We start from the raw sequence: 23,372 nt of genomic DNA, 5'->3' as shown, positions 1-23,372 counted from the left end.
TCCCCCCCAAGCCCCCCAGTAGATCCTTGACTTCGGAGGCTTTAGATGCTTGGGAAGCCAGCTGCCGGCCTCTTATTCATTTCCGTACGGCACGAGACCAACTTCCTTGGTGGGAGAGCAAGGTCCCACATTCCCCGCATTGAGGATTGCGACGTCGCATAGGCCGGATGAAAAATGGAGCATCCGAAAAAATTGCCCGCTGGTGCTGAATATTTCTTTCGGGGATCGTCGTCATGAATACCCCAATCAAGTATGGCTCGGCCACATTAGTCGATTCTAAGAGGCACCGCGGCGGAGCTAATTCTGTTCCCCACACGCGGCGGCGTCTTGTCATCTTAGATGTTGTGTAAACATTGGATAAAGCGCGTTTATTGCATCTGATGCTTGTACTTTTCACATACAGGAATGTGCCCTTGGGTAATCAACATTGAAGACATATTACAATTAGAATTGAAAGCTCCCATAGCGCGCTGAGTTGTGCGCCTTCAAACCTTCGACCGTCGCTTCTCAAGTGCCTGTCGTCGCGTCTTAAGTGCCTTGGTCTCTTCTTGGAGTGCAAGACCCATCATTATCTCTTCACTTCCACCACCAACAACATGGACACGAGCATCACGGCTGATCTGCTCGACGCGTGCTCCTTTGCCGGCCTTGTTGTATCCCGCACCTCCGAAAATCTGCTGGGCCTCTCGGACACTCTTCTCTAAGGCTCTGGTGGACATCACCTTCAACAGTGCAGTCATACCGCCGATTTTGACATCATCAACGGGTTGGTCTTTGGTGAGCTCGAGAATGTTGACTAGTTGTTCCATGAATGCATAGGCTGGCTCAATCATTAAGCCAAACTTGAAGATTTTGGATTGAATTGCCTGCTTTTGAATTAAAGGAGAGCCGAAGGTCTCGCGCTGGATTGCGTAGTTGAACGCATCTTCAGCGCAGACGCGCGCCAGCCGCAGGGAGGCACATGCTAGGGCCAAACGCTCCGGGTTGAAGTCTTGGTAATATAGTTAGCATTCTCTACTATCTTCAGACGCATCAAGACTCACTAGACATGATCAATGGGAATCCCTTATTTTCCTCTCCGATGCGGTTCTCGACTGGAACGCGGACATCATCCAGTTCAATGAATGTTGAACCTTTCATTATGTTAATAAAAGACTTTTGCAGCTCCCACACTATATACATACCACTAGCATTGACACCAGAGTTGAACATCCGCCGGCGAGTAACGCCGTCCGTCGCCAAAGGAATGACAAGCAAGCTAATGCCTGACCTTCCCGGTCCACCCGTACGCACTGCAGCTGTACAATAATCCGCCCAGAGACCATTTGTTATCCACTTCTTCGCGCCATTGACAATGTAATGATCACCCTCACGCTTGGCAGTAGTCTTGATATTGGCAACATCGGAGCCAGCTATAGTGAAATAGAGACACATCAGCTCATCATACCTTGACTCTCTCAGCAGTAATCTTACCATCCGGCTCCGTAATGCCTAGGCAGAACCTAATGTCACCCTTTGCAACCCCCGGTAACCACCGCTTCTGCTGCTCCGGCGTACCAAATTTAGCGATAGGCGGGCATCCGATTCCATTTCCACCACCCAGACCCCAAACTACACCGACAAATCCGACACGCGTGAGCTCATCACTCACAATAAGCCCACACCATGTGTCCCATTTCTCGTGAGGCACATTACCAGGAAGTGCTAATCCAGCGGCATTCTCATGGGTAGTGAGAGGATGAACAATACTAAAGCCGAGCTCGCAATGGCGTCGTCTTACAGACTCGGGGACTTGTCCAGCAGCTTCCCACTCCTGGGCATAGGGCGCAATGGATGTCTCGACATAATTCCGAACCCAGGCGCGGAGGTTATGGTGTAGGTCGGTGTAGTAGGGGTTGCGTACGTCGAGCTGGGGTAGAAGAGGCTCACTGTAGGGCGCCGTCGGGGCACGGAGAGAATGTGCCATTATGGAATATTTGGATTCTAGAAATTAAGCTTGAGAAGGCTTCAGATGACTTAACATCTTCTGTTCTTCTGTTTGGGAAAGGTGGTAGTTGAATGCGGGGAAGAGAGGCTCGGCCCAGGTGCGTGTGAAGAAGCTCCACCAGACCGAGGCCCGAAGATGTCGATCAGTTGCACACGCGCCATATGGAGATGTGATCCATATAGGCGACTTCTAAGTCTCATATTGAAGGGACTGAGCGATGAAACAATAATATTGAGAGAGGCTAGAACATAATAATCGGTAAAGGAGGAATTTTCAGGGAAGATGAGCCCGATACGCACGGCGGTACACTTAGTGTGAGAGAAGAATATGCATTTTATTTATGCAGGGTATTTACGAGAACTAAATTGTGAAATATGGTCCTTCGATGAGATCAGTTCCGCGGCTGCAATCGCTTGACGGCCTTTTGAGTCTTGCGCAGGTGCTCTTTGACATCCTGACAGCTCCACCGTCTTCGCGACTGAGGCGTCAACATTCCTCGGATGCAGGTCATCAACGTGTCGGCTACTGTATCACCCCCCTCCAACTGCGTCTCACCATAGTCTATCTTGGCTGCGAAATCGTTAGGGAAAGATATAGAACCGCGAGTCAGTTCGTTCAGAACCAATTGACGCTCCATCTTTGTGTTCAATCGATACACAAGCTCGAACAAGATCACCCCCAGGGAATAGACGTCAAGTTTTTCATCGACCTTGTAATCTTCGAAGTAGTCTGAAGCCGGACTGGATGGATCACCAACGGCTGGTGGGCGATAAAATTCGGTTCCCACGACGCGTTGGATCTTAGGACCATTGTGATACGGTGTGACAGCACTATTGACCCCATTCAGGTGAGAGATATCAGCAACAAGGCCAAAGTCTCCGATCCGTGGTCGACAAAATTGCGTTGGAGAATTCTGACGAGCACAGATATCGCAAATATTCCGATCGTTGCTCTCAGGCAGGGATAGGAAGATGTTCGCCGGCTTCAGATCCCGGTGAGCGATCCCTTTGGTATGGAGATACTCAACGCCAGAAACGATATCAAGCATGAGTCTCAATGAAGCCATCATGTGGAAGCAATGTCGTCGAGGAGGAGCATCACCGACGGGACTGGCTGCAGCTTGAGGGTTGAGGTAAGAGTTGAGAGAGATCGGATGAAGCGACATTTGGATGTGAAGAATGACAGCTGGGGGTGGTTGATTATTCGGTTTGTAGCGGCATTGTACCTGTAGCTTCGACTGATCCTGGCTGAATCCGTCGGTGAAAATGTCGTCCGTTTCCCCGAATGTGGATGTTTGGCCACATGAGGGGTCGCGAAAGTTCCGCGGAATGGACTCGATGTCATCATCGTCCTCAAGATCCTGCGCATAGCTTTTCTTCGAGCGGCGAGAAGACGAAGTGGCGTGACTGTCCAAACGGTGTATCCTGTTGTGGAAACCGAACTCATCAGGGACTGAGCCGGGCACGGAACTCATGGGCGATTCCATAGCTGAGCTCTCAGAGCGTTCAAACACAACACCCAAACTAGGTTCATTCGAGCCTTGGCTATGTTGTTCACTGTGCGAGTAATTGTAGCTCTGCGTCTGCTGCTCGAAGGGTACTCGAGTATCACTCTTGAGTCCCTTATGAATACCTTCCACTGGGTACTTCGAGAGATCAACATGTGCCTGCTCCACCCATGCGCCGTAATACCGCACAATATTGGTATGCTCGAGGCGGGCAAGGGTCCGAATCTCTTTCATGATAGTCTCTAGCTGATTTTGTCCGCCATATTGTAATTGATCAAGGCGTCGTTGGCTGACAGGAATTTTCTTGACGGCATAGTCTTGCCCATCGATGTGATTCGTGACGTGGTATACCTCGCCAAACGATCCTCGCCCGAGAACTTTGCGCTCACTGAATTCGACCGCATAGCGCGACATAAGGTTCAAAGATGGGGCGGAAGGCTGATTGAATAATGGCATGCTCACCGGTGAACTGCCGAAGAGGGGCCTGGAAGCTTGCGGCGGTGCCCTTGCAGCAGTGGGAATTCCATCCAGCACATCAACTTTGCCAATCGAAGGAAGATGAGTCCTTCCGGAACCCCAGAACTGGGCACCATTCTCTGTGAGATTGATTCCGTTCTGGTGCCTTGTTACCAATGCCATCTCTTCACCGCCCTCAATTGGAGATCGCGGTTGAGATTCATGCAAATTGAATTCTTCAAGTGCAGAGCGGCCGAGGAAGTCGAGGTTATCGCGGTAGCTCTGTCTTGTAGCGTCAAGCTCTTCACTGTCGATGCCCTCTGCCAGGACACCATGAGATGACAGAAATTGGGACTTATACTTGTACAATTTTTTGCCCAGGTACTGGGCCTCGGGACACTGCCGGGTAAATCTTCTGTTAGACCCTGCTTGGGCATTGAGAATCTCCGCGGCTCGGGTCTGGCAGTAAAACTCTAACAGGGCAGCGGTCACCATGTTCCCATGATGCTCAACATTGATATCCAGCGCATCCTGTGATATAGACAAATCGTCTAGCGAGATTGAAGCATCCACACTGCTGCTAGATGCCAATTTGTCGGCGGATCGGTCCTTGCTAGCACGGCGAGACTCAGAGCTAGGAGCACTCCTTGGAATTGGCGATGGGGCCCCATGATAGTCACTTGAGTCGGATTCCGAATCTGGATCAGACGAAGATATGTCGGCGGCTGACCTGAACATTGACATGCTGCTAGGTATTGATGTTGGCAAGCCAAAGAGAGAAGGATACTCAGATTGAAACCACGACTACGCCATGAACAAAAAATGCAGAGAGGTCGAGTGATTGAGACGTCCCCTCAGAAACACTGCAGTGGTGATTGGGAAGATCAGAAATGGTTCCACCCAATCGTGGTGGGGTATATAGATATGGCGGGCGCGAAGATTAGTAGCGAAGCCAGCACCGAAGTATCAAGGAAATATAGGACGATCAAATATGACTGCCTTGAAGGTTCAAGAGGACACGGTAGGTAAATGTCCAATCAAGTCAGCTGTGAACATGCCCGGGGCCAAGACAGGCGATGATTGACTCAAGTTTCCATGGGATTCCAAGTGTCTCCAACAGGGCATAGGCGGGCTGCGTTTGAGCCCACTGGACACAGGCAACGATGTCCTCCTGAGACCAGATGTAACCAGCAAGGAGGCAGGTCTGGAAACATAGACACAAGGAAATCAGAAGACAATCGAGATCACAGATGGTGATGCCAAGGCGAAGGGGCAAAGCGACGAATCATTCGTTTCTGCCGGCAGAACAGGGCTTCCCGGTCGTTGCCGCAGTGGCATTGACATCGAGACATTGATTAAAAGGAGGAAGGTAGCAAGGACATAATGCTATCAGATGAGAACAGTAAGAAGTGAGAAAATCCAAGTCTGCCTCATACCAGTATTAGTACTAGTACTAGAATAGTTGCTAGCTACTACTTCAAAGTACCGCCGCTTGATACGCACGATAAGCCTATTCATTATCGGCACGTGATACTACACGCGTTAAGAGCGTCACGTCAAAGGCGCGAAGTGCGACACGATGATTATTTGCCCGCCCAACACATTCTCTTCACATTTGCTTCATCTTCCCACGGCTTCTCGAGGGTGTACCCATACACCTTGAGTTGTCATAATGCCTGAAGCTATCATGCCCCAGAAGCGGGCTCTAGCCGACGCTACCAACAAGGAACGCAACATCCTCGCATCTTCCAACGCGATGAAGAAGCGCAAGATTGACAACGAGTCCGGTGGGCTCAAGCCATCTACACAAAGACCCTTCCGAAAAGGATTCGGCTCAACGCAGCCCCAAAAGAGCACTTTCGAGGAAGAGGTTCTGGAGAAGATGACCCAGGATATCAACGATCTTAAAGAAAGCAATGCCGAGAAGGACCAGCAATGGGAACGCCCTCCTGTTGGAGCGTTCGATCCAGCAACAGACAACATTTCTTTTCAGCAGATTGATGCGGAAGAAGGGCGGATGGCTGGAGATAAGATGGCTGTCCGACTCTTTGGTGTTACCGAGGTAAGTTCATCTCTCTATTGATGTTCATGTCGAGTCAGATTGTATCTAACAGCATTCGCAGGCAGGCCAATCAGTTTTGCTCCACGTCACCGGGTTTCAACACTACCTCTACATCGCTGCCCCGGTCGGCTTCACCAAGGAAGATTGCCAGCCCTACAAAGCTTTCCTTGAGACCAAACTGGCACAGAACTCCCCAGCCATCCAACGCGTGGAGGTCACCTTACGAGAGAATATCTATGGGTTTCAGGGTAACCAGAAGAGCTGGTACCTCAAAATTACCGTTACGGACCCGAGGTTCATTGCCAGACTGCGTAGCGCTCTGGAAACTGGCAGTGGTACCATGAACTATAAGGGCTTGTGGAGCAGCTCTGATAGTGGAATCCTCACTTTTGACAATATTCAATATCTATTGAGGTTCATGATCGATACTGGTCTGCACGGCATGTCATGGGTCGAAGCGCCGGCCGGGAAATACCAGCTTATCGCAGAAGACGAGAAGCAGTCAACTTGCCAATTGGAGGCTATCATTGATTATCGCGACATGATCGCCCATGCACCTAATGGTGAATGGGCCAAGATGGCCCCCCTTCGCGTCCTGTCTTTCGACATTGAGTGTGCTGGTCGGCAAGGAATCTTCCCTGAGCCTAACGTCGACCCGGTCATTCAGATCGCCAATGTTGTCTCTCGATACGGTGACAGCAAGCCCTTCGTTCGAAACGTTTTTTGCCTTGATACTACCAGTCTCATTGTGAACACCCAGATCTTGGAATTTGACAAGGAGGAGAGGATGCTCATGGCCTGGAAAGAGTTCGTGCAGAAGGTCGATCCTGATGTGATCATCGGGTACAACATTGCGAATTTCGATTTTCCCTACCTTCTGGATCGGGCGAAACATCTAAAATGCACCAACTTCCCTTACTGGACACGATTGCAGAAGATGAAAACGGAAGCTAAGGAGTCCAGTTTCTCTAGCAAGCAGATGGGCAACCGAGAGACAAAATCTACGAATACCAACGGCCGAATCCAGCTTGATCTTCTCCAATTGGTGCAACGCGATCATCAACTTCGAAGTTACACCCTCAATTCCGTGTCGTACGAGTTCCTCGGCGAGCAAAAGGAAGACGTCCACCACACAATGATTACGGAATTGTTCAATGGTACTCCAGATTCCCGTCGTCGTTTGGCGGTATACTGCCTGAAAGATGCTTATCTGCCACAACGATTAATGGACAAACTGATGTGTCTTGTCAACTACACCGAGATGGCAAGAGTCACGGGTGTTCCATTCATGTACCTGCTCTCTCGCGGCCAACAAGTCAAGTTCATCAGTCAACTATTCCGAAAGGCTCGGGAGGAACAGCTTGTCATTCCCAATTCCAAATCCCAGGACGAGCAGGACTATGAGGGTGCGACCGTTATCGAACCGAAGCGAGGATACTACGGTGTACCAATCGCGACCCTCGATTTCGCATCTCTGTACCCTTCTATCATTCAAGCGCACAACCTCTGCTATACAACCCTTCTCAACAAAAACAGTGTGGAAAAACTCGGTCTCAAGAAAGACGAGGATTATATCGTGACGCCAAACGGAGACATGTTCTGCACCGCCAAAGTCCGAAAGGGTCTTCTGTCTCAAATTCTCGAGGAACTTCTGGGAGCGCGAAAACGCGCGAAGAAGGAGCTGGCCACTGAGAAAGATCCCTTCAAAAAGGCTGTGCTGAACGGTCGTCAGCTTGCTTTGAAGATCAGCGCAAACAGTGTGTATGGTCTAACAGGTGCTACTGTTGGGAAGCTGCCCTGTTTGCCCATTGCCAGTAGTACAACTAGTTATGGTCGTCAGATGATTGAAAAGACCAAGCAGGAAGTGGAGGCTCGCTATACCATCGCCAATGGCTACTCTCACGACGCCCAAGTCATCTACGGTGATACTGATTCAGTCATGGTCAAGTTCGGGGTGACTGAATTGGCAGACGCGATGAAACTCGGCGAGGAAGCCGCCGACTTCGTATCATCCAAGTTCGTCAAACCCATCAAGCTTGAGTTCGAAAAGGTGTACTTCCCTTATTTGTTGATCAACAAGAAGCGGTATGCTGGTCTTTACTGGACCAACACCACAAAGCACGACAAGATGGACACCAAGGGTATTGAGACCGTGCGCCGTGATAATTGTCTGCTTGTCCAAAACGTCATCGAGACGGTTTTAAACAAGATTCTCATTGAAAGAGACGTCGATGGCGCGCAAGAGTAAGCAAGTTATTGTTCAACCCCGTAGTTCACCAGCTGACATTTCCAAATAGTTATGTCAAATCGACCATTTCCGACCTCCTCCAGAACAAGGTCGATATGTCAAAGCTGGTCATCACCAAGGCCCTCTCACAGAAGGAGTACGCTGGCAAGCAGGCCCACGTCGAGCTGGCCAAGCGCATGACCAAACGTGACGCTGGCTCTGCACCTGCTTTGGGTGACCGTGTGGCCTATGTCATGATCAAGGGTGCAGCCAACTCCAAAGGTTACGAGCGGGCCGAAGATCCCATTTACGTCTTGGAAAACAACATCCCCGTCGATACCAAGTACTACTTGGACAACCAGCTTGCCAATCCGCTTGGTCGTATCTTCGAGCCCATTCTGGGCGAGAAGAAGGCCAATCAACTGCTGACGGGTGAACATACTCGATCCATCTCCGTTGCTGCACCCAGCTTGGGTGGCTTGATGAAATTCACCAAGAAGACCCAGACCTGCATGGGCTGCAAGAAGCCGCTCTCAGGCAAGGAGGAGCAGGATGGTGCCGTATGTCAGAACTGCCGGCCACGTCTCGGCGAGCTTTACACCAAGGCCTTAACCAAAACATCCGACCTTGAAGTTCGATTCGGTCGACTCTGGACACAATGTCAGCGCTGCCAGGGCAGTCTTCACTGCGAGGTCATCTGCTCATCACGCGACTGTCCCATCTTCTACATGCGGATGAAGGCTAAGAAGGATGTTGAGGATTCACAGAAAGAGCTAGGTCGGTTTGACAATGATGCTGGCGCATGGTAATTGAAGTAATTGTATGATTCTGGCGGCGGGGTTTAACTGCGCCTTGGGGGCATGGAAGGCGTTCAAGATTCGGGCTGTACACAATAATTCAGAACCATTCACCCCAGGGAGCGAAATGGAGATAGTCATTTGTTCTCTGTCCGAACCACCTGTAGTCTCACTTTTCAAGTCGCACTTGCTTTGAATTGACCGCCGAACTCTTGGCGCGGAGAAGCTCCGTTTTCTCCGCCGATCCTCGCGAGCTTCTTTACATCCTTTGCAGTCTTCGAGGCCTCACAGTATGGGCGCAAACCTCTACTCGAATGGGACCAGTCATGGTCAACCGAACTCACCTTTCAATAATCTTAAAACCAACACTGCTTCAATCCCCTGGGCAGAGGTATGTCGTCATAGCCAAATTTCCGTCGCGTGGGCAAACAGCACCGCAAACAATGCGAAAATGCTAGCGAGGGCCAGCACTTGTCTCTCCTAACAGAAAAGGAGCTTTGCTGACATTTTTCCTCGTTGTTCAGATCTTCTCACGCCACGAAGACGTCCTCTCAGCCCATCTGGGAATGCTAGAATCGGTAAAAGGACATGTCGCACAGGACGGCGAGGCATTTCGCGCTGTCTCCTCGATGGTGAACAAGACAATCCAGGCGATGAACCAATTCAAAGTAGTTAGGAAACACATGGTTTGTCACTCTGCTGCGTTTCTTCCGAGTTTTGTGGCTGCAACTAACACTTGCCTACTAGTTGGCCAGTACGTTCATCGTCATTCCTCTCGAAACACCCACGCCGATCTCTACTGCTCATGGAATCTAACAAATGCTCTTTCAGAGAAACCGCTCGAGAACCCCTTCTCCTCCGTCTCTTCATCGAGTTCCAAGACACATGCTCGGCAAACACCCACCCCACAGTCTACAGATGTTGAGTTTACGGGCCGGAGGAAGCGACCAAGGACCGAGGAAGAGAAAGAAACCACGAGTACGGAGTCAGAAACAACTTCACAACCCGAAATTCCGGTCTTGAAACGAAAGCGCAATATCGTTTCCCGCCCAGTCGCTGAGGAACTCGATACCTCTGGCTCCTTCGAGACGGAAGATATCTCGGCAGAAGTCCAGCGTCGACTACGAATCAAGGATGAATGCCGACGACGAAAAGATGAGGTCAAGCCCGAAAAACGCAAACGAGAAAGTATGGTTTCCAACGAGAGCACATCCCCGGGCAACTCCAAGCACCGGAAGAAGCGCGCCAGGACGAGGCACGACTCGACACGAGACGGCGAGACCGCGACAGAGACGAAGGCGGAATTGAAGACAAGAAGATATATGAAAACCCGCTGAATGACAAAAGCACACAATACCCTATCATTATCCCCCTTGCCTTTTTCTGTGGCTTTATTCATCGGGCCACTTCCGCAGATGACAGTTGGTGCACACAGCACCTATCGTGCTCTACGCCGCTATACCTGATTTGTTCACAGGCTTATTCTGAGATCGGCTCGGGTTCTATTTATCCTGGTGTGCCTTCATTTGAAGAAGCTTCATTCAACGCGGGTCTAATCGAGGCCCAGAGAAGAGCTTCCGCGGGTGCACCACAGGCGTTTAAGGACTAGCCTTTCTTTGATGACGATCACCTTGGACAACAGCCGTATCGGACTGCGGCTCCACTGTACATGTGGGGTAAGATAGCATTAACGCGCTGGCATGGTCCTTTCTTCCACAACGTACTTGAATCCCCGCCTCGAGAGATAGACTCTTGGTCCACGAGACATCGCGAGTCGGCATCAGCCTTCTCTGAGCAAGACGGAACCGGATTGTTCTACTGCGCCGTCTCTTTGGGTTGTGAGCGAGCCCATGCTTTTGATCTTGAACGGGCCCTTCGAAAATTATACCCCGAGATCTATTGAGTACACGAGCATTATCCAAATTGAATTGCGGTCGTCCACTTAGGGCTAAGCTCGGATTGATATGCCTTCTTCGGGACTGAGCTAGAACTACTTCCTCTTATTGTTCGGGCCAATACTTGACACGGTCTAGGAACCCGTTGCGAATCCGTGGTTCGACACACATCATCCACAGCCATGTCGCCGGCGCAAAAGTAGCTAGTCCTCTTCAGGGCATCGGACTTGGACATTGCATCCCGATTCCTCATTCATATCGGAGAAGGCCTGTCCTCAGATCACCTTTATTTCTCGCGTCTCTTTGGGTTCTTTTCTCTTTCTTCTTCACCCTCCCACATAGACTGGGTCATCTTGCATACTCTCTGATAATATCTTTGAGTCCTATATTTCACCGCGCAGCTCTTCTTTCTCTCTCTCTCCGCGTCCAAACATCTGAAGGAACCATTTCCCTGAGCCTCATATTCAGTTTTGATCCAGTGTGCCCAAGTATCTTAGCCTGCTTCCAGTAACTGGACTTGTAGGGGGTCATTATCTTGTGAATTCCTTCTTGCCCGCAAATCGTTCAAATTTGAAACTCCAAACTTCAAAAAATCGTTTAATTCTTTTTAATCGTGCGGATTCACAAGATCGTGGGAGCCCCTGAAGTTGGAAAACCAGTCCTGGATCCCAGGTTTAGAGCTTCTCTTGTTCAATTCTGAGTACTGAGACAGGGTTGACAAAATCATACACTTCGTCCGATATCCAAGAAAGATGGGATATTCCTCTTTCAACGGGCGCCGCCTGGGTCAATACCACCCCCGGGATGGGCCTCGAGCCGATTTCCTTCCACATTCCACAAACGGCTCAGGACCCCGGATCTCTGGAGATGAGCGAGGCTCGCGGTCGAATTCTCACTATCACCAAAACTACACATACAAATCTCAAAGTCAAGATCAAAGAAACAACTACGGGAGTCATCAAAGATACCATGATACCCGCAAGTTCAATTACCGCAGCGGCCCTTATCAGGGTGCCCGATATTCCAATCACGAGGTAATTTGACCATCTTCTTAAGACATCTTCAAGCTGACGATTTCAAAGAATTACCGACCTGGAAACAATTACGGGCGAGTTCCTCCCTCCGGACCCCGTTCCCAGAGCCAGACCCAGGGCTACAACTCCATCCATCGCCCTGGTGTAAATAATGGTCCCCGGAGTACTTTCCAAAGCAACAACATCGTCAAAATGGTTATCAAGTCTCCAATTCTCAATATCATCAGCTTGATTCTTTCAGCCAAGACTCCAACGGCCGATTTCGCGGTGGCCGTTCCCGCGACAACAATCAATCCCTGTCGCCGCAACAGCAACCGCCAGTCCCAGTGACCTCGCTATACTGCTCAGTCGACGGTTCTGATCTTTTCGACGAATCTATGGAGCCCGTTGCTCCTACTTTGGGCTGTGATGGCATGTACTACGATGCTGATGGTGACCTCATCATCGAGGACGCACCCAATGTCGACATCGCGACCATTGTGACTCAAGGCACTATCGAGATGGCCAAGATCACTCAACGCCTCCTCGAGCAAATTGCTACCTTCAGTTGAAGCGTTCCCAAATCTATCCACCAATCATGTTTCTCACCTTCACACATGTCTTTGCATCTATTAGTATATATTCCATCAAACAACTGAGACTGGGCATTTTGTGTAAACACATCCTTGTTAGCTGCGCCTGTTTGTAGAACCCCGTTATAGTTGAACCTTTGCTTGGCCTCAGCGTCGATTATATAGTATCACCGTGCACATATTCGAAGCTACTTATTCACGTCCCAACCTGATGCATAATGTAAATGTCTGACACTCGCACATACTTTCAGTCAAGATGGTACATCAAGATACTCCAAGTAAGCGGGACGCCCCCGGACCTTCCCAAGGTTCTGCGTGGGGCATTTTGGGCGCTCCCACACATGCGCTAAGCGAAACGACCCCTCATTCCCGTCATTTCAATTCCTGTTAATTTGATTTTCCTTTATCTCACCTTCTCAGTCTGGACATTTCTCTTCCATGCCTGATTACTAGGCTATATGGCGAGCTGAGTAGCGAAAATTCTCCCACAGAAATCTGTTGTATCCAACTCCCACCACTCACCGCCCGCATATGTGTACCAGCAATATCCTTAGAAAGCGGTGAGATACTGCCTCCCGACGCTGGTCATATCTCACTTTCGAGGCCAGACTCATGTCCTTCGGGACATTTGGTCAAATGAAAATATACAGAGAAGATTAGCATGGCCCCTGCACTAAGGATGACACGCTCAATCAAAGAGAAGCTACCAGTTTTTTTTTGCTTCCCTTTGCTTCGTTGAGGTGTGAGTCCGTATCAGAGTATGCTCGTGTTTTCTTAATGGTGCGCGTTCGAAACCAGCCACAACTTCTTATTCTTTTCCTTCCAACTAATATCTTGTTGGCCACCCTCAGCACAATTTGAGCTAGAAATAAGCAAAAATACTCCCCATATATTTAAATCAACGTTCTGTAATGAACACGTAGGATCAGAGTTTACACACTCGGAACAGTTGAGATTCCCAGGTGCTCCAAGAGTAGAGATGTATTGATAAAAGATTTAGTCACATGAAAACGCCTGATCCTGATGCTAATCCGAACGAAGTGATGGTACATATATGGAGCCGTAGTAATGACAAGAATGTGCAGCGAAGCAGATGGCGACGGTAATCGGAAGTGAAGATCAGGATAACAAGCCGATCCACCGGAGACGATAGCGGTTGCTAGCGAATATGCAGTCTCACAATGCAGGCGCTCACTCATCGTCATCGTCATCCTCCTCAGTCTTGCGGCCCCAGTTCCATACGTCCCAGATATGATCCATGATCAAATCACCATACCCCTTCCCCTCCTCAATGGCCTTCTGTTCCTCTCTTAGCCGGCGCTCCTTCCAGCCAACCGACTCCCCGCCCATCCACACTCGATCAACAACACCCTGTTCCTGATTCTGGCGAGCCTTGAGTTTTTCCAACTCCTCACCTGCGGCGTTTTGCATTTGCGCATCCCGCGCCGCCCGCAATTTGGACTGAATTTCTTCGGCACGACCGCTCGGCAGGTCGCGCATGATACCAGGGCGTGTGGAGATTCGGGCCTCAATTCGCTCGACGATGCTGCGTCCTGTACGTTCGCGTGTGACATGATTGGCGGAGAAAGCGAAGGCGCTGGCGAGTGCGACGGTGTTCAGGTCAAGTCTGCGTGGTGGGAGGGCGATGATGATAGGTGCCGCGACAAGAAAACCGTAAGCGGTGTAATTTTTGAAGCGCTCGTAGTCGCGTTCGCGCTGGATCTGGGTTTCTGTGGGGTTGGCCATGGCTGCTGAGGTCTCCGGCTATTGATCGTCTTGATGCGCGACTTCTACACGAAAGTGAAATTTACGGGGGACTGGACCTGCCAGGGGTGCAAGTCATGTGACTCAACCCAGGGTTTCAAAAGAAATTGTGGGGTCTCAACATGAATCTGGTACTTGAGGCTAGAGAGAAGAATGGAGTGATAGCCTAATTGAATGGTTTGATCGTAATTGTCTCGGTGTCCATTTCTTGGACCTTGAATGGGGTATGTGTGAAAGGTGCTGAGCCACGGTGCGGGTGCCTAAAAATAAGTGGGATGTGCGCGAATAATGAAGCTTGTCGAAGCTTAGCGCTCCTGGGCCAAGTGCACATGTGGGGGTGTAATCCGCGGATTCTATGTCGCATTTTAGAGTGTTCCTAGGCACCCGCCATTCTCAGGGGGCGCCATCTCCTGCCCCAAGGTTGGCCTTCATTTTTTTGCTTTCGTAAGTTGCCGATACACATCTTCGAAAACAAACCCGTCTTATTGAAATGAGATCATTAGCATCCTCAGGTAGCCACAGTGACGCTGCTAGGCCCAACGTGAATGGCCGGGCGCCAACGTGGCAGGGCTTAGGGTGACGAGTGGACCTTTTAGGGAGGCCCATCGGCCCCGATTACGGTCATTCGTGACGAGGGTGACGACGCCAGGGCCCCGCGGCTTAACCGAGAGTGGCTCAGCACTTGTACTGTATCAGGGACAAGGGTCTGTAAGTGAGACTTGTAGTCGGGGTATTAAAGGAAACTCTGGCCTCCCTCCTTTCCTTCCACTTCACTTTTATCCCCTGGTTTTCAAGCTTTCATCTTCCCAAATCTCTATCCACTTCCACAATGTTCGGCAACATCTCTTCTTGGTTCTCCTCCAAGCAGGAGTCTGCTCCTGCCTGGGATGGCGCCACTGCCTCGGTCCAGACCCAGCAGCCCAGCAGCCCCGACGCTCCCTCCACTGAGCGCGTTGTCACCGAGCAGCCCGTATGTCCCTTATCTCTTATGTGAAAACCCGATTCCTAGGAACTTCTGGACTGACATGCTTCCTTTCAGAACTCCCAGGAGAACATGATGAAGCTTCGCGGTGGTGGTGCCGGCGACGTCTGCTGCGGCGTGTAAGTTATATCCAAAGTTTTACATCCTTTGAACAAACCCAAACTGACATGGCTGTAGCTGTGCTGGTCTTATGTGCTTCGAGTGCTGTGAGGACTGCTGCTAAGCAGCTCGCCCATCCCCCCATAATGTCCCATGCACAAGCGCCGCTAGCCATATGATACCCTCTCACTACTGGTTTCCTTGACACACATCTAGACCGAAATACCTGGCTCGGATGTAGCGGCATGTGGGGAATGCGGTGGGACTAGTCCTGGTGCTCTTTTCTTTTCTTTACGTTTCTATTTCTATTCGAGATGCCTCCTGTTATGATTATGCCTTTTTCGGCCGTTTGCTTGCGGGCGTCTTCCCTCTCATTTTTGGAGTCGGGGGCCCGTCGAATCCATACCCTTTTCTTTTAGCTGAGCAAATATCAGTCTTTCCTGTGGGCATCGAGAGCTATCGTAGATAGTACAAGCTGATATCGAGGTGAGATGTACATGTGAGACCACTGAACTGCTTGTCAGTCTTTTGACGATAACTTGTTGAATGCATCTTGTGTTGCTTTTAGAGATCTGATATGGACTGGCCGTTTCGATTTCTTACAGTGACCTTCAAGGTCACATGTGATATGGGGACCCACCCAGCTCTCTGAGTATCAAAGAACGATAGAATCCAAAGAAGCTTTGGTATCCGTACCAAGGGTAGATACTCGAAGAGAGAACTTGGAGAGAACTTGGAGAATAGCGAACTCGTATTGAAAACTAATCAAATTATGACAGCAGTCAAAGTACATAAGAAAAGCATGTCAAATGCCGTTCGCTCTAGAACCGAGAGAAGGGCAGCCTGCCAATGTCAGTTCGAAGGCTTGTAGCTTGTCCTTCTGCGGAGGTTTCAACTCACCATTTGCCACGCAGCGTAATAACAGCCCAATTATTCCCATCAGCATCTGTTTCCTTCTCGACACTCGTCGAGAACGAGATAGCGCTCATGATACCATCTCCAAACTTCTCATTGAGAATGGCCTTGTAAGCATATCCATAATTCTGCACAATCTCATAAAGACGATAGATCAAAGGCTCCTTGGGCGGCATCTCGACCGACTTGCCGCGATCGGGGAAGCCATTGAGCTGCATTTCCAATTGCGAGTGGTCAATCATGAGCAAATCAGCCAGCCTGTGAATATCCTCTGCAGAGGCCTTGGCCTGGCCGTAGAAGATAGCTGCAGTAGCGACCTCATTGCGACCGATGTGTTGGGCGATCTTCTCGAAGCTCAGTCGCTGGCGGGCCTTGGCGTGAAACAGCGTCTGCGATGTTGCGGGGAGATTGGGGTGTTGGGAAATCTGGGGAAAGTCAGCACTGGATCAGGAAGGGTCCCCTTTGGATAGTGTACATCGAGAGTGGCGAGAGACATGGTGACGGTAGAAATAATCAGGGTCAGATCAGGTTGTGGAATACGTTGACAAGGTGATGTCGGGACCGCTTTATATACCTGCGGGGCTGATATCACTCTTACCTAAGGTGCGGGGAGAGTCCGGTAACGTATATATGCCGTGGCGAGCGGAGGAACCGTAGCGAAATATTGCAGAGGTACTTCCCTTCATGACTAAAGAATATCTATTACCCTTTGCACTTAATTTATTAAACTCCTTAGATATCTGTTTTGCTATCTACTCTTTACTACGGCTCTATCTGTTGCGGGCCGATGCCACTATAGGTCACGAGAATTACGTGACCTGAATATTGATATAAAAAGCGTATATGGAGGATATCTCTTCTAAAGGCTTTTTATATATAGTTCTTAGGCTACTTAGATTGAATTTAGGTCTTACTTTAGCCCTTCATACATAAAAAGCTTCTAATCCGATACCGCTAAACTTACGAAATACTAAGAAAAGATGACTACTCAACTGGACAAAGGCTTTAAGTTTCGACTTCAGAAGATACTGAATGCGACGGCAAGAGCATTTGCGGAGCGTTCACTTCTTTTGCAGCTGATTCAAGTCTTGATTCAGCAGAACAACGAGAAGAAAGGTCGTCAGCGTACAAAGGTCAGCGGCGGTGGAGAAGGCTAAGATTATGACATTTGAGGATATTGTTGTGGCAAAAAAGGAAGCGTGAAGAAAAAGAAACCGCTCGAGAAGGCAAAGAGAAGAAAGGAATCAGCTTCAATGAGTGTAAAAGTCACACTGTGCCTCATACAGAGGGAAACCGTCACTAGGAACCGTTAAGGAGTGTAGAGGAGTATTGCTCGATTGTCCAATTTTGATGGAGTTTGAACAGTTCTTTATTCGTTACATTTATGGTCGAATTAGATTTGACCTTGCAAGCATTTGCACAGTAATTTATTTAAATTACGTGCGACGACGTATAGCTAGCCATATGATAAACGGAAGACTTGATGCTTGGCGTGACCGAATCTCGCTCTTCTTGATAGTATAGGCGGTCGGCTTCACGCATTGTCACTTTGCAAGTGCGAGAACTCTTCCGATGTACATGAAGAGCGAGCGATGACGGAGTGATAAATTTGAAAATAAAATCTTTGTGCTATTTTTTCCAGGTCTACAAGATAAATCTGTTTGGCTTTCTCCCGGATTGACAGCCGCTTGTCGGCGCCATGTCGAACGGTAGATGCTGATTGTCTAGGACAAGTGGTACTTTATATTACCTTTTTACTTCAAAATGGATCAATTACACGCTATCTGTATAATGGCCAAGTTCCGCATTTGCAGGTTTCAATAAAGCGAGCCACTCAAAGTCTAGGATTCTCCAAGCAGGAAAATGTCCCGTGTGATTCGACTGTTTCTTTTTCTGTTTCTTTTTCTTATATCATTAAATGGATATAAAAAAAGAGCCCACAACCCCATAATTGACACTATCCTTACGATCTTTCAAGATCAAGCGGGAACCTGACCTGCTCCAAATCAACAATCATGACTTCACATGTATCACAGAGAAAGAAATTGTCGATTATCATAGGGTATCATTATTAATTGCACATTGTATAGAGAGCAAAATACTGGATCATGCAACCCTTGAATGGTGACATGGATGAGGAACATGTTCAAAGGTGCGGATAGAGAGTATCGAAACAGCGATATTATCGACTACAATGAATATTTCACGACCCGGTCGTCTCCGCCTTCATAAGCGGCTCCAACAGCTGCAAATAGCCCTCAATTGCCGTGTACGGACCGGCCTCATATCTTGGCTTCTGATCCGACGGTGTGACCCCGAGCGCCATATATTGCGTGAACTTATCCGCCACCGGATCCGTTCCGCCCAACGCTTCCTTCTTCACCGCTGCCTCCTCCTCCCCACCCTCCTCCGTCGGCTGCACCTCAAACGGCTGCAACCACGCCCACTTCGCGCTCTTAAGCGTCGGAATCGCCACCGAATGCGTCTCATCCACCTTCTCTGTCCCGTTCGTGGGCGAGTACTGCGGATCAAACAACTGCGGCACGTCCTGCGTCACCAGCAGCGGCCCGTAGTGGAAGAAGGCCGTCATGTTCTCCATGGCCTGCGCAATCGTCCAGTGCGGCAGCTGCAGACTGCCGACGGGGAGGATACCTGGGTACGCGTGTAGCGCGACGAACGGGTCGATGATGCCTGCGAAGACGGAGTAGTGCGAGAGATTGGATCCGATTACGGTTTCGACGAGTTGGGGCGCGAAGATTTGGGAGCCGGGCGTCGTGATGGTGGTCACATCCGGAGAGGTGAAGAACGGGGAGAGTCGCGGGAGGTTTCCGGGGGCGATTTCGACAGTTGTGGGCGCGGTGGGGGCTGTGTGAGTAGCGAGAATTTTGGTGGACGGAGAATTGAATTGCTGGGTAAAGTAGGTGTACAGGTTCGAGAAGTCCGTGTCACCGGGCGAGTCGAGACCAGTGTTCCAGTAGCCGACCAAGCCGTCGTATGCGCGCTCTGCATCGCCGATCTTGATTGGGAATTGATACTGCGTCTGCGATGCATTTGTAGGAGGCAGTAAAGTCATGGGCGGTATGGCGAATGGCGCCGAAGCTTGATTGACAAGCGCGTCCGTTGACAACTCCAGGCTCATGCCAAACGTCGTCAGAGCAAATGGCTTCCCGATAACATTCTGCAGATATGACGCGAACGCACTCGGCGTCGGATTGGGCTTGCTAAGTGCCAACTCGATCATGTGGAAGAATTGCGCAAGGAACGGCGGGCCAGTGTCTTGGGTAGTGAAAACCGCCAGCAGATCGTCGAGTCTCTTAGTGTCGACAGTACGAGTCTTTGGAGGACCGAATGGCTTCCAAGGCGAAGAAATCACATCGCCGTTCAGGCCGCCGAGGCGGACTTCGCGATAGAAGTTACCATCGGCATCGAAGAATTGCAGACCATAGTCCACGTAGTTCAGAAGGACCCAGCCCCAGATCGGGGTGTCGTAGTCACCACAAGGCTCCCAATAACTATTTGGAACCTGCTCTTCTGGTGAATGAATGTTGTGGAACATGAAGTCAAAATTCAACCTGCTGTCTTGGTTTATCCCCGGAGGCAGCTGAACGAATTCGTTATCGCCGAGATTTGGCATCTTTCGATCAACAACGTTTGGCTGGGCTGGGATGCCGGAGTTTGCATCGACGTATTGCTGCGGGGCATACACATCGCTGACAATTGGCTTGATGTGAGGCTTCTTGTCGTCGGGAACGGGATCGGGATTCAGTACGCAGACCGACTGCCCGAATTTATCAATCACATTGATCTGCGTGAAGCGCATCTGACCATGAGTGGCCGGCTTGAAAGGTGACGCAGTGCTATTGTCGCTCAGACGAACCAAATCACCATACGGCGTTTGCTGAGATTCCTGGCCGATCAGTGCGAGCTGATCTGAGGTAAAGGGTTGCTTTGTCTGCTGATTCTTAAGGTCCTGGACTGAAGTGAGCGCGGCGGTCATTGTGGTCGCCTGCGTACCAGCTGGCCTCTGCGATGGCTTGATGTGTGTTCCGCGACAGAGCGTGACGAGGTGATCGGTCAGCCCAGACATTGGAGACGAGAGATACGGTATTGACGGGAGATGGGCGAGCAGGAAGTCGATTTCATCCGGAGCCACTGGAAGCTTTGGTCCCAAGTTATTTTCCAGTCTCTGAATTGCAGTGCCAAGGGAGAAAGACGGTTGGGGCAGCATAAGCATGCGGCCCGAGATGGTCCTCTTGTCGATGCCAGACTGTAGCCAAAGCGGCGGATTGGGCGCGCCTTTGACTTGGTACTCCCATGTCGAAGCATCTGTCGGAGCCAGCTCCCAATCCGCGTAGGGGACATGGAAGTATTCCGCTTGCCACTCCAGAAAAAGCGGCCACCACGGCTGTGTGCCATTCCATTGATCTCTCCATGGACCTGTTGAGGTTGCAAGTGGGCCGTGATCGTGGTAAAGAGGAACAACGTCAGACGGACCTGGGTCTGGCGGCGTAGCTCCACTCAATGAGAAGAATTCGTTGAGAAGGGACGGAACTACAGCTGAAATCCCAGAAGTATTTCCCGGCAATTTGGTGACAATTGCAGCAACCGCTGCCTGAAAAGGCTGGCATTTCGCATCAATTTTAAAAGTGACCTGCGAACTGAGACGGATCTTGAGCTTGTTTAAATAGTCTCCCGCCAACCAGCCGCAACACCGCCGAGGAGTAGAGTTGGATCCTTCCTTGAGTAGAAGGGCTCCGCCGATGCCTCTTGGCCTTTTGTCTTAGTCGGAATTTGGGTCTTGAGCGTATTGACCTCCGCCTGTAGAGAGTTGATGCAAACGGTGTCGGGATATTTGGCATCTGTAGGCCCTCGAAGTTTGTTCAGCCGCGTGATGATGTCTGTCAGATTGTCCTGTGAAGCTTTTCCTACCCCATCCGGGTCATACAGCTTTTCTTGCGAGCTCACATACTTCCACCTGGTCACAATTTCAGTAGGTGCGACGAAAAAATCAAGTACATATTCATCATACCATTCGCTAAACAGCGTCCACTTGAGCTGCTTCTCGGTGCGCAGAGCTTTGTCCAATACTTCTTGTGTATAATTCAGTCTCCGCAACGTCTCAACTTGATCAGTGTTCGGCATTTGCCCCGGATGCGAGTCTGACCCGGTCAGATGCCATTTCTTGCCGCTGTAGACACGCTCGAAATTGTACGAGTAGAGCATATCTTCGGCTTCGGCCTTTTTGTCAACGCCATCGTCTTGGGCAAGCAGCAGAGTCCCGAGGTTCCAGACGTCCGTTTCTAGCCTGACCAAGTCCTTGGAATCCAGATTCATATGCGCATGTACATATGAGAGAACCGTGTCTGAACCGGAATTAGCACCAAAAGCAAATCGGCAAGGACCAGAGACAAACCTGTGGGAGTGGTCCCAATGGCCACGGGCTCGTTGGTCGTTTTGCTCAAATATTGCCCAGTCAGTTGAGCAGGACTCGGAGGCATCTTGTCATACGTCCACTGCACATTGTAGATGGCGCCATGGCATACAGATCGAGCTGATCCGATGAATGAGAGCCAATCCGAAATTGATTTGTCCTTGTTTGGATTTGGGAGGTCGATTGAAAGATTGTTCAGCCTAGTTTGAAGAGTCTGCTTGGCTTGAATTGCAGCGGCCGTCATAAAGAAGGGATCTTCCTCCTCTTTGCTGTGCCATCCGATCACATAGTATGAAGCGGTGGCGCTTTGAAGGATCGCGTTGTTGCCATTCTCATCAGTGTAATTGAAGTTGTCAACGATGCTGAAGACATTGGAATTATGAGGCTGGAAGTCCGCAAAAATTGGATTCGCAGCATTCAAAACAGACAGCTGGGGCCGGCTTCGCATATCGGCCGCGGACACTTCGTTCCATGATTCGTAGTCAATACAGCGGCCCAGGAAGATTTCAGCTTGCTTCAACAACGCCAAATTGTCGTTCTGAGTGGTCGTATTAATAAACGGTGAGAAGTCGACTTGTAGATCTAGGCCCAGTTTGATATCCTCAAGATTCGTGACCAAGTCGCTGTCCACAATCCACGCAGTGAACTCGAGCTTGTCAGCAGTCGTCGCCGGGAGATTTGCAATCGAGCTCTTGTCGATTAATCGGACAACAAGCCATCTCGTCGGAGCAAACCGGAAATCGGGAGATGAGTAGTCACCTTGCAAAGTACCACCTCCACTTGCTCGCTGACTTGAAACTGGTGGAAGGCCTTTTTCCTGGCGAGCCTGGTCCTTGTCGGCATCAGTATCGCCTTGTGAGTTTGGTGTTGCGGCCACTCCGGACCGGTACAGTTTTGGTAAAGTCCAGCTGACGTACGTGCCGATGCTCCTGTCCAGGCGGACATTCCTTCCAATGTCGTAGAGACGAGGATTATTCGTAGCAGGATAGGTGTAGTGCAAGTCAGTGGGATCCTGAGCGTCGTTCTGGATGATGTCTTCCGCCAATCGAAGGAATGAATAATTTGGCTGGGTGATGGGTGCAATTCTTGCATCAGGATCACTTGCAACGGCTTCGTTGAGCACGAAGGCCGATACCACCATGGGCAAGCACGGATTTTGAGGAGCGTATGGGTTCGTCATGCTGGGTCAATTTCCAACTCTGAGATGGATGGATCGATGAAACCGCGGGAGGTTGCCTTAATCGAGATTATGGAGTATCTATCCATCCACACTCAAGGATTACATCGAGGCAAAGCTCATTGCGGGAGGAACTGATGAGCAACGACGATCCATCCCATAAGGAAGCTGGTCCAAGCGGAATCTTCCATCTTGGAACCGGAACTGCCACTTACCTCTCCATGTGAAAAGATTTCTCTAGCGTCGCCAACTTGCTCCACGAATATTCCCAGTATCACGCAAAGCTAACTGGGCCACGCTTTTGGCTAGATAGTGGACATACAGCTTGCAGATACGACGGGTCTGGGCAACCCTGGAAACACTCATGTGCATGAATTAGTCTTTCCGGCTGAGGGTTGACGAGCTGAGAGTTTTGGCACAGGGTTGTTTTCAAATAGCAGCCCGCCGGTTGGCTAGTGGCTCCGGCT

General features: G+C 50.1%; 11 protein-coding genes across 11 annotated transcripts; 5 read left to right on the top strand and 6 right to left on the bottom strand.

Moving 5' to 3' along the window:
* Positions 1-485: 485 nt before the first annotated feature.
* On the bottom strand, positions 486-1,966 carry N7477_003575 (acyl-CoA dehydrogenase family protein; the record flags this gene model as incomplete). Its single annotated transcript, XM_056965238.1, has 4 exons — positions 486-991; positions 1,044-1,133; positions 1,185-1,412; positions 1,474-1,966. The coding sequence occupies 4 exons, from the start codon at positions 1,964-1,966 to the stop codon at positions 486-488; spliced, it is 1,317 nt and encodes a 438-aa protein (XP_056825191.1).
* A 412-nt stretch (positions 1,967-2,378) lies between these two features.
* Positions 2,379-4,694, bottom strand: N7477_003574 (putative protein kinase; the record flags this gene model as incomplete). Its single annotated transcript, XM_056965237.1, has 1 exon — positions 2,379-4,694. One exon carries the CDS (start codon positions 4,692-4,694, stop codon positions 2,379-2,381), a length of 2,316 nt encoding a protein of 771 aa, XP_056825190.1.
* A 928-nt stretch (positions 4,695-5,622) lies between these two features.
* Positions 5,623-9,048, top strand: N7477_003573 (DNA-directed DNA polymerase delta POL3; the record flags this gene model as incomplete). The annotated part of the gene is made up of 3 exons (XM_056965236.1): positions 5,623-6,012; positions 6,074-8,256; positions 8,310-9,048. The coding sequence occupies 3 exons, from the start codon at positions 5,623-5,625 to the stop codon at positions 9,046-9,048; spliced, it is 3,312 nt and encodes a 1,103-aa protein (XP_056825189.1).
* A 280-nt stretch (positions 9,049-9,328) lies between these two features.
* N7477_003572 (uncharacterized protein) lies at positions 9,329-10,373 on the top strand (the record flags this gene model as incomplete). Its single annotated transcript, XM_056965235.1, has 4 exons — positions 9,329-9,427; positions 9,561-9,722; positions 9,784-9,790; positions 9,868-10,373. 4 exons carry the CDS (start codon positions 9,329-9,331, stop codon positions 10,371-10,373), a joined length of 774 nt encoding a protein of 257 aa, XP_056825188.1.
* Positions 10,374-11,735: 1,362 nt separating this feature from the next.
* On the top strand, positions 11,736-12,516 carry N7477_003571 (uncharacterized protein; the record flags this gene model as incomplete). The annotated part of the gene is made up of 2 exons (XM_056965234.1): positions 11,736-11,965; positions 12,207-12,516. 2 exons carry the CDS (start codon positions 11,736-11,738, stop codon positions 12,514-12,516), a joined length of 540 nt encoding a protein of 179 aa, XP_056825187.1.
* A 1,212-nt stretch (positions 12,517-13,728) lies between these two features.
* N7477_003570 (uncharacterized protein) lies at positions 13,729-14,283 on the bottom strand (the record flags this gene model as incomplete). The annotated part of the gene is made up of 1 exon (XM_056965233.1): positions 13,729-14,283. One exon carries the CDS (start codon positions 14,281-14,283, stop codon positions 13,729-13,731), a length of 555 nt encoding a protein of 184 aa, XP_056825186.1.
* An 847-nt stretch (positions 14,284-15,130) lies between these two features.
* Positions 15,131-15,506, top strand: N7477_003569 (uncharacterized protein; the record flags this gene model as incomplete). Its single annotated transcript, XM_056965232.1, has 3 exons — positions 15,131-15,271; positions 15,341-15,402; positions 15,461-15,506. 3 exons carry the CDS (start codon positions 15,131-15,133, stop codon positions 15,504-15,506), a joined length of 249 nt encoding a protein of 82 aa, XP_056825185.1.
* Positions 15,507-16,203: 697 nt separating this feature from the next.
* cyn1 (putative cyanate hydratase) lies at positions 16,204-16,793 on the bottom strand (the record flags this gene model as incomplete). Its single annotated transcript, XM_056965231.1, has 3 exons — positions 16,204-16,225; positions 16,283-16,722; positions 16,773-16,793. 3 exons carry the CDS (start codon positions 16,791-16,793, stop codon positions 16,204-16,206), a joined length of 483 nt encoding a protein of 160 aa, XP_056825184.1.
* A 1,983-nt stretch (positions 16,794-18,776) lies between these two features.
* On the top strand, positions 18,777-19,275 carry N7477_003567 (uncharacterized protein; the record flags this gene model as incomplete). The annotated part of the gene is made up of 3 exons (XM_056965230.1): positions 18,777-18,953; positions 19,006-19,166; positions 19,227-19,275. The coding sequence occupies 3 exons, from the start codon at positions 18,777-18,779 to the stop codon at positions 19,273-19,275; spliced, it is 387 nt and encodes a 128-aa protein (XP_056825183.1).
* A 1,702-nt stretch (positions 19,276-20,977) lies between these two features.
* N7477_003566 (uncharacterized protein) lies at positions 20,978-21,520 on the bottom strand (the record flags this gene model as incomplete). Its single annotated transcript, XM_056965229.1, has 1 exon — positions 20,978-21,520. One exon carries the CDS (start codon positions 21,518-21,520, stop codon positions 20,978-20,980), a length of 543 nt encoding a protein of 180 aa, XP_056825182.1.
* Positions 21,521-21,627: 107 nt separating this feature from the next.
* On the bottom strand, positions 21,628-22,908 carry N7477_003565 (uncharacterized protein; the record flags this gene model as incomplete). The annotated part of the gene is made up of 1 exon (XM_056965228.1): positions 21,628-22,908. The coding sequence occupies one exon, from the start codon at positions 22,906-22,908 to the stop codon at positions 21,628-21,630; it is 1,281 nt and encodes a 426-aa protein (XP_056825181.1).
* Positions 22,909-23,372: the final 464 nt, after the last annotated feature.

The sequence above is a fragment of the Penicillium maclennaniae genome (genome assembly GCF_028827695.1).
Source record: "Penicillium maclennaniae strain IBT 15551 chromosome Unknown utg000003l:1.0-5670915.0:1.0-5674809.0, whole genome shotgun sequence".
Classification (NCBI taxonomy): domain Eukaryota; kingdom Fungi; phylum Ascomycota; class Eurotiomycetes; order Eurotiales; family Aspergillaceae; genus Penicillium; species Penicillium maclennaniae.
The sequence above is the reverse complement of the archived record's forward strand: the minus strand, read 5'-3'. Positions and strand labels throughout refer to the sequence as shown.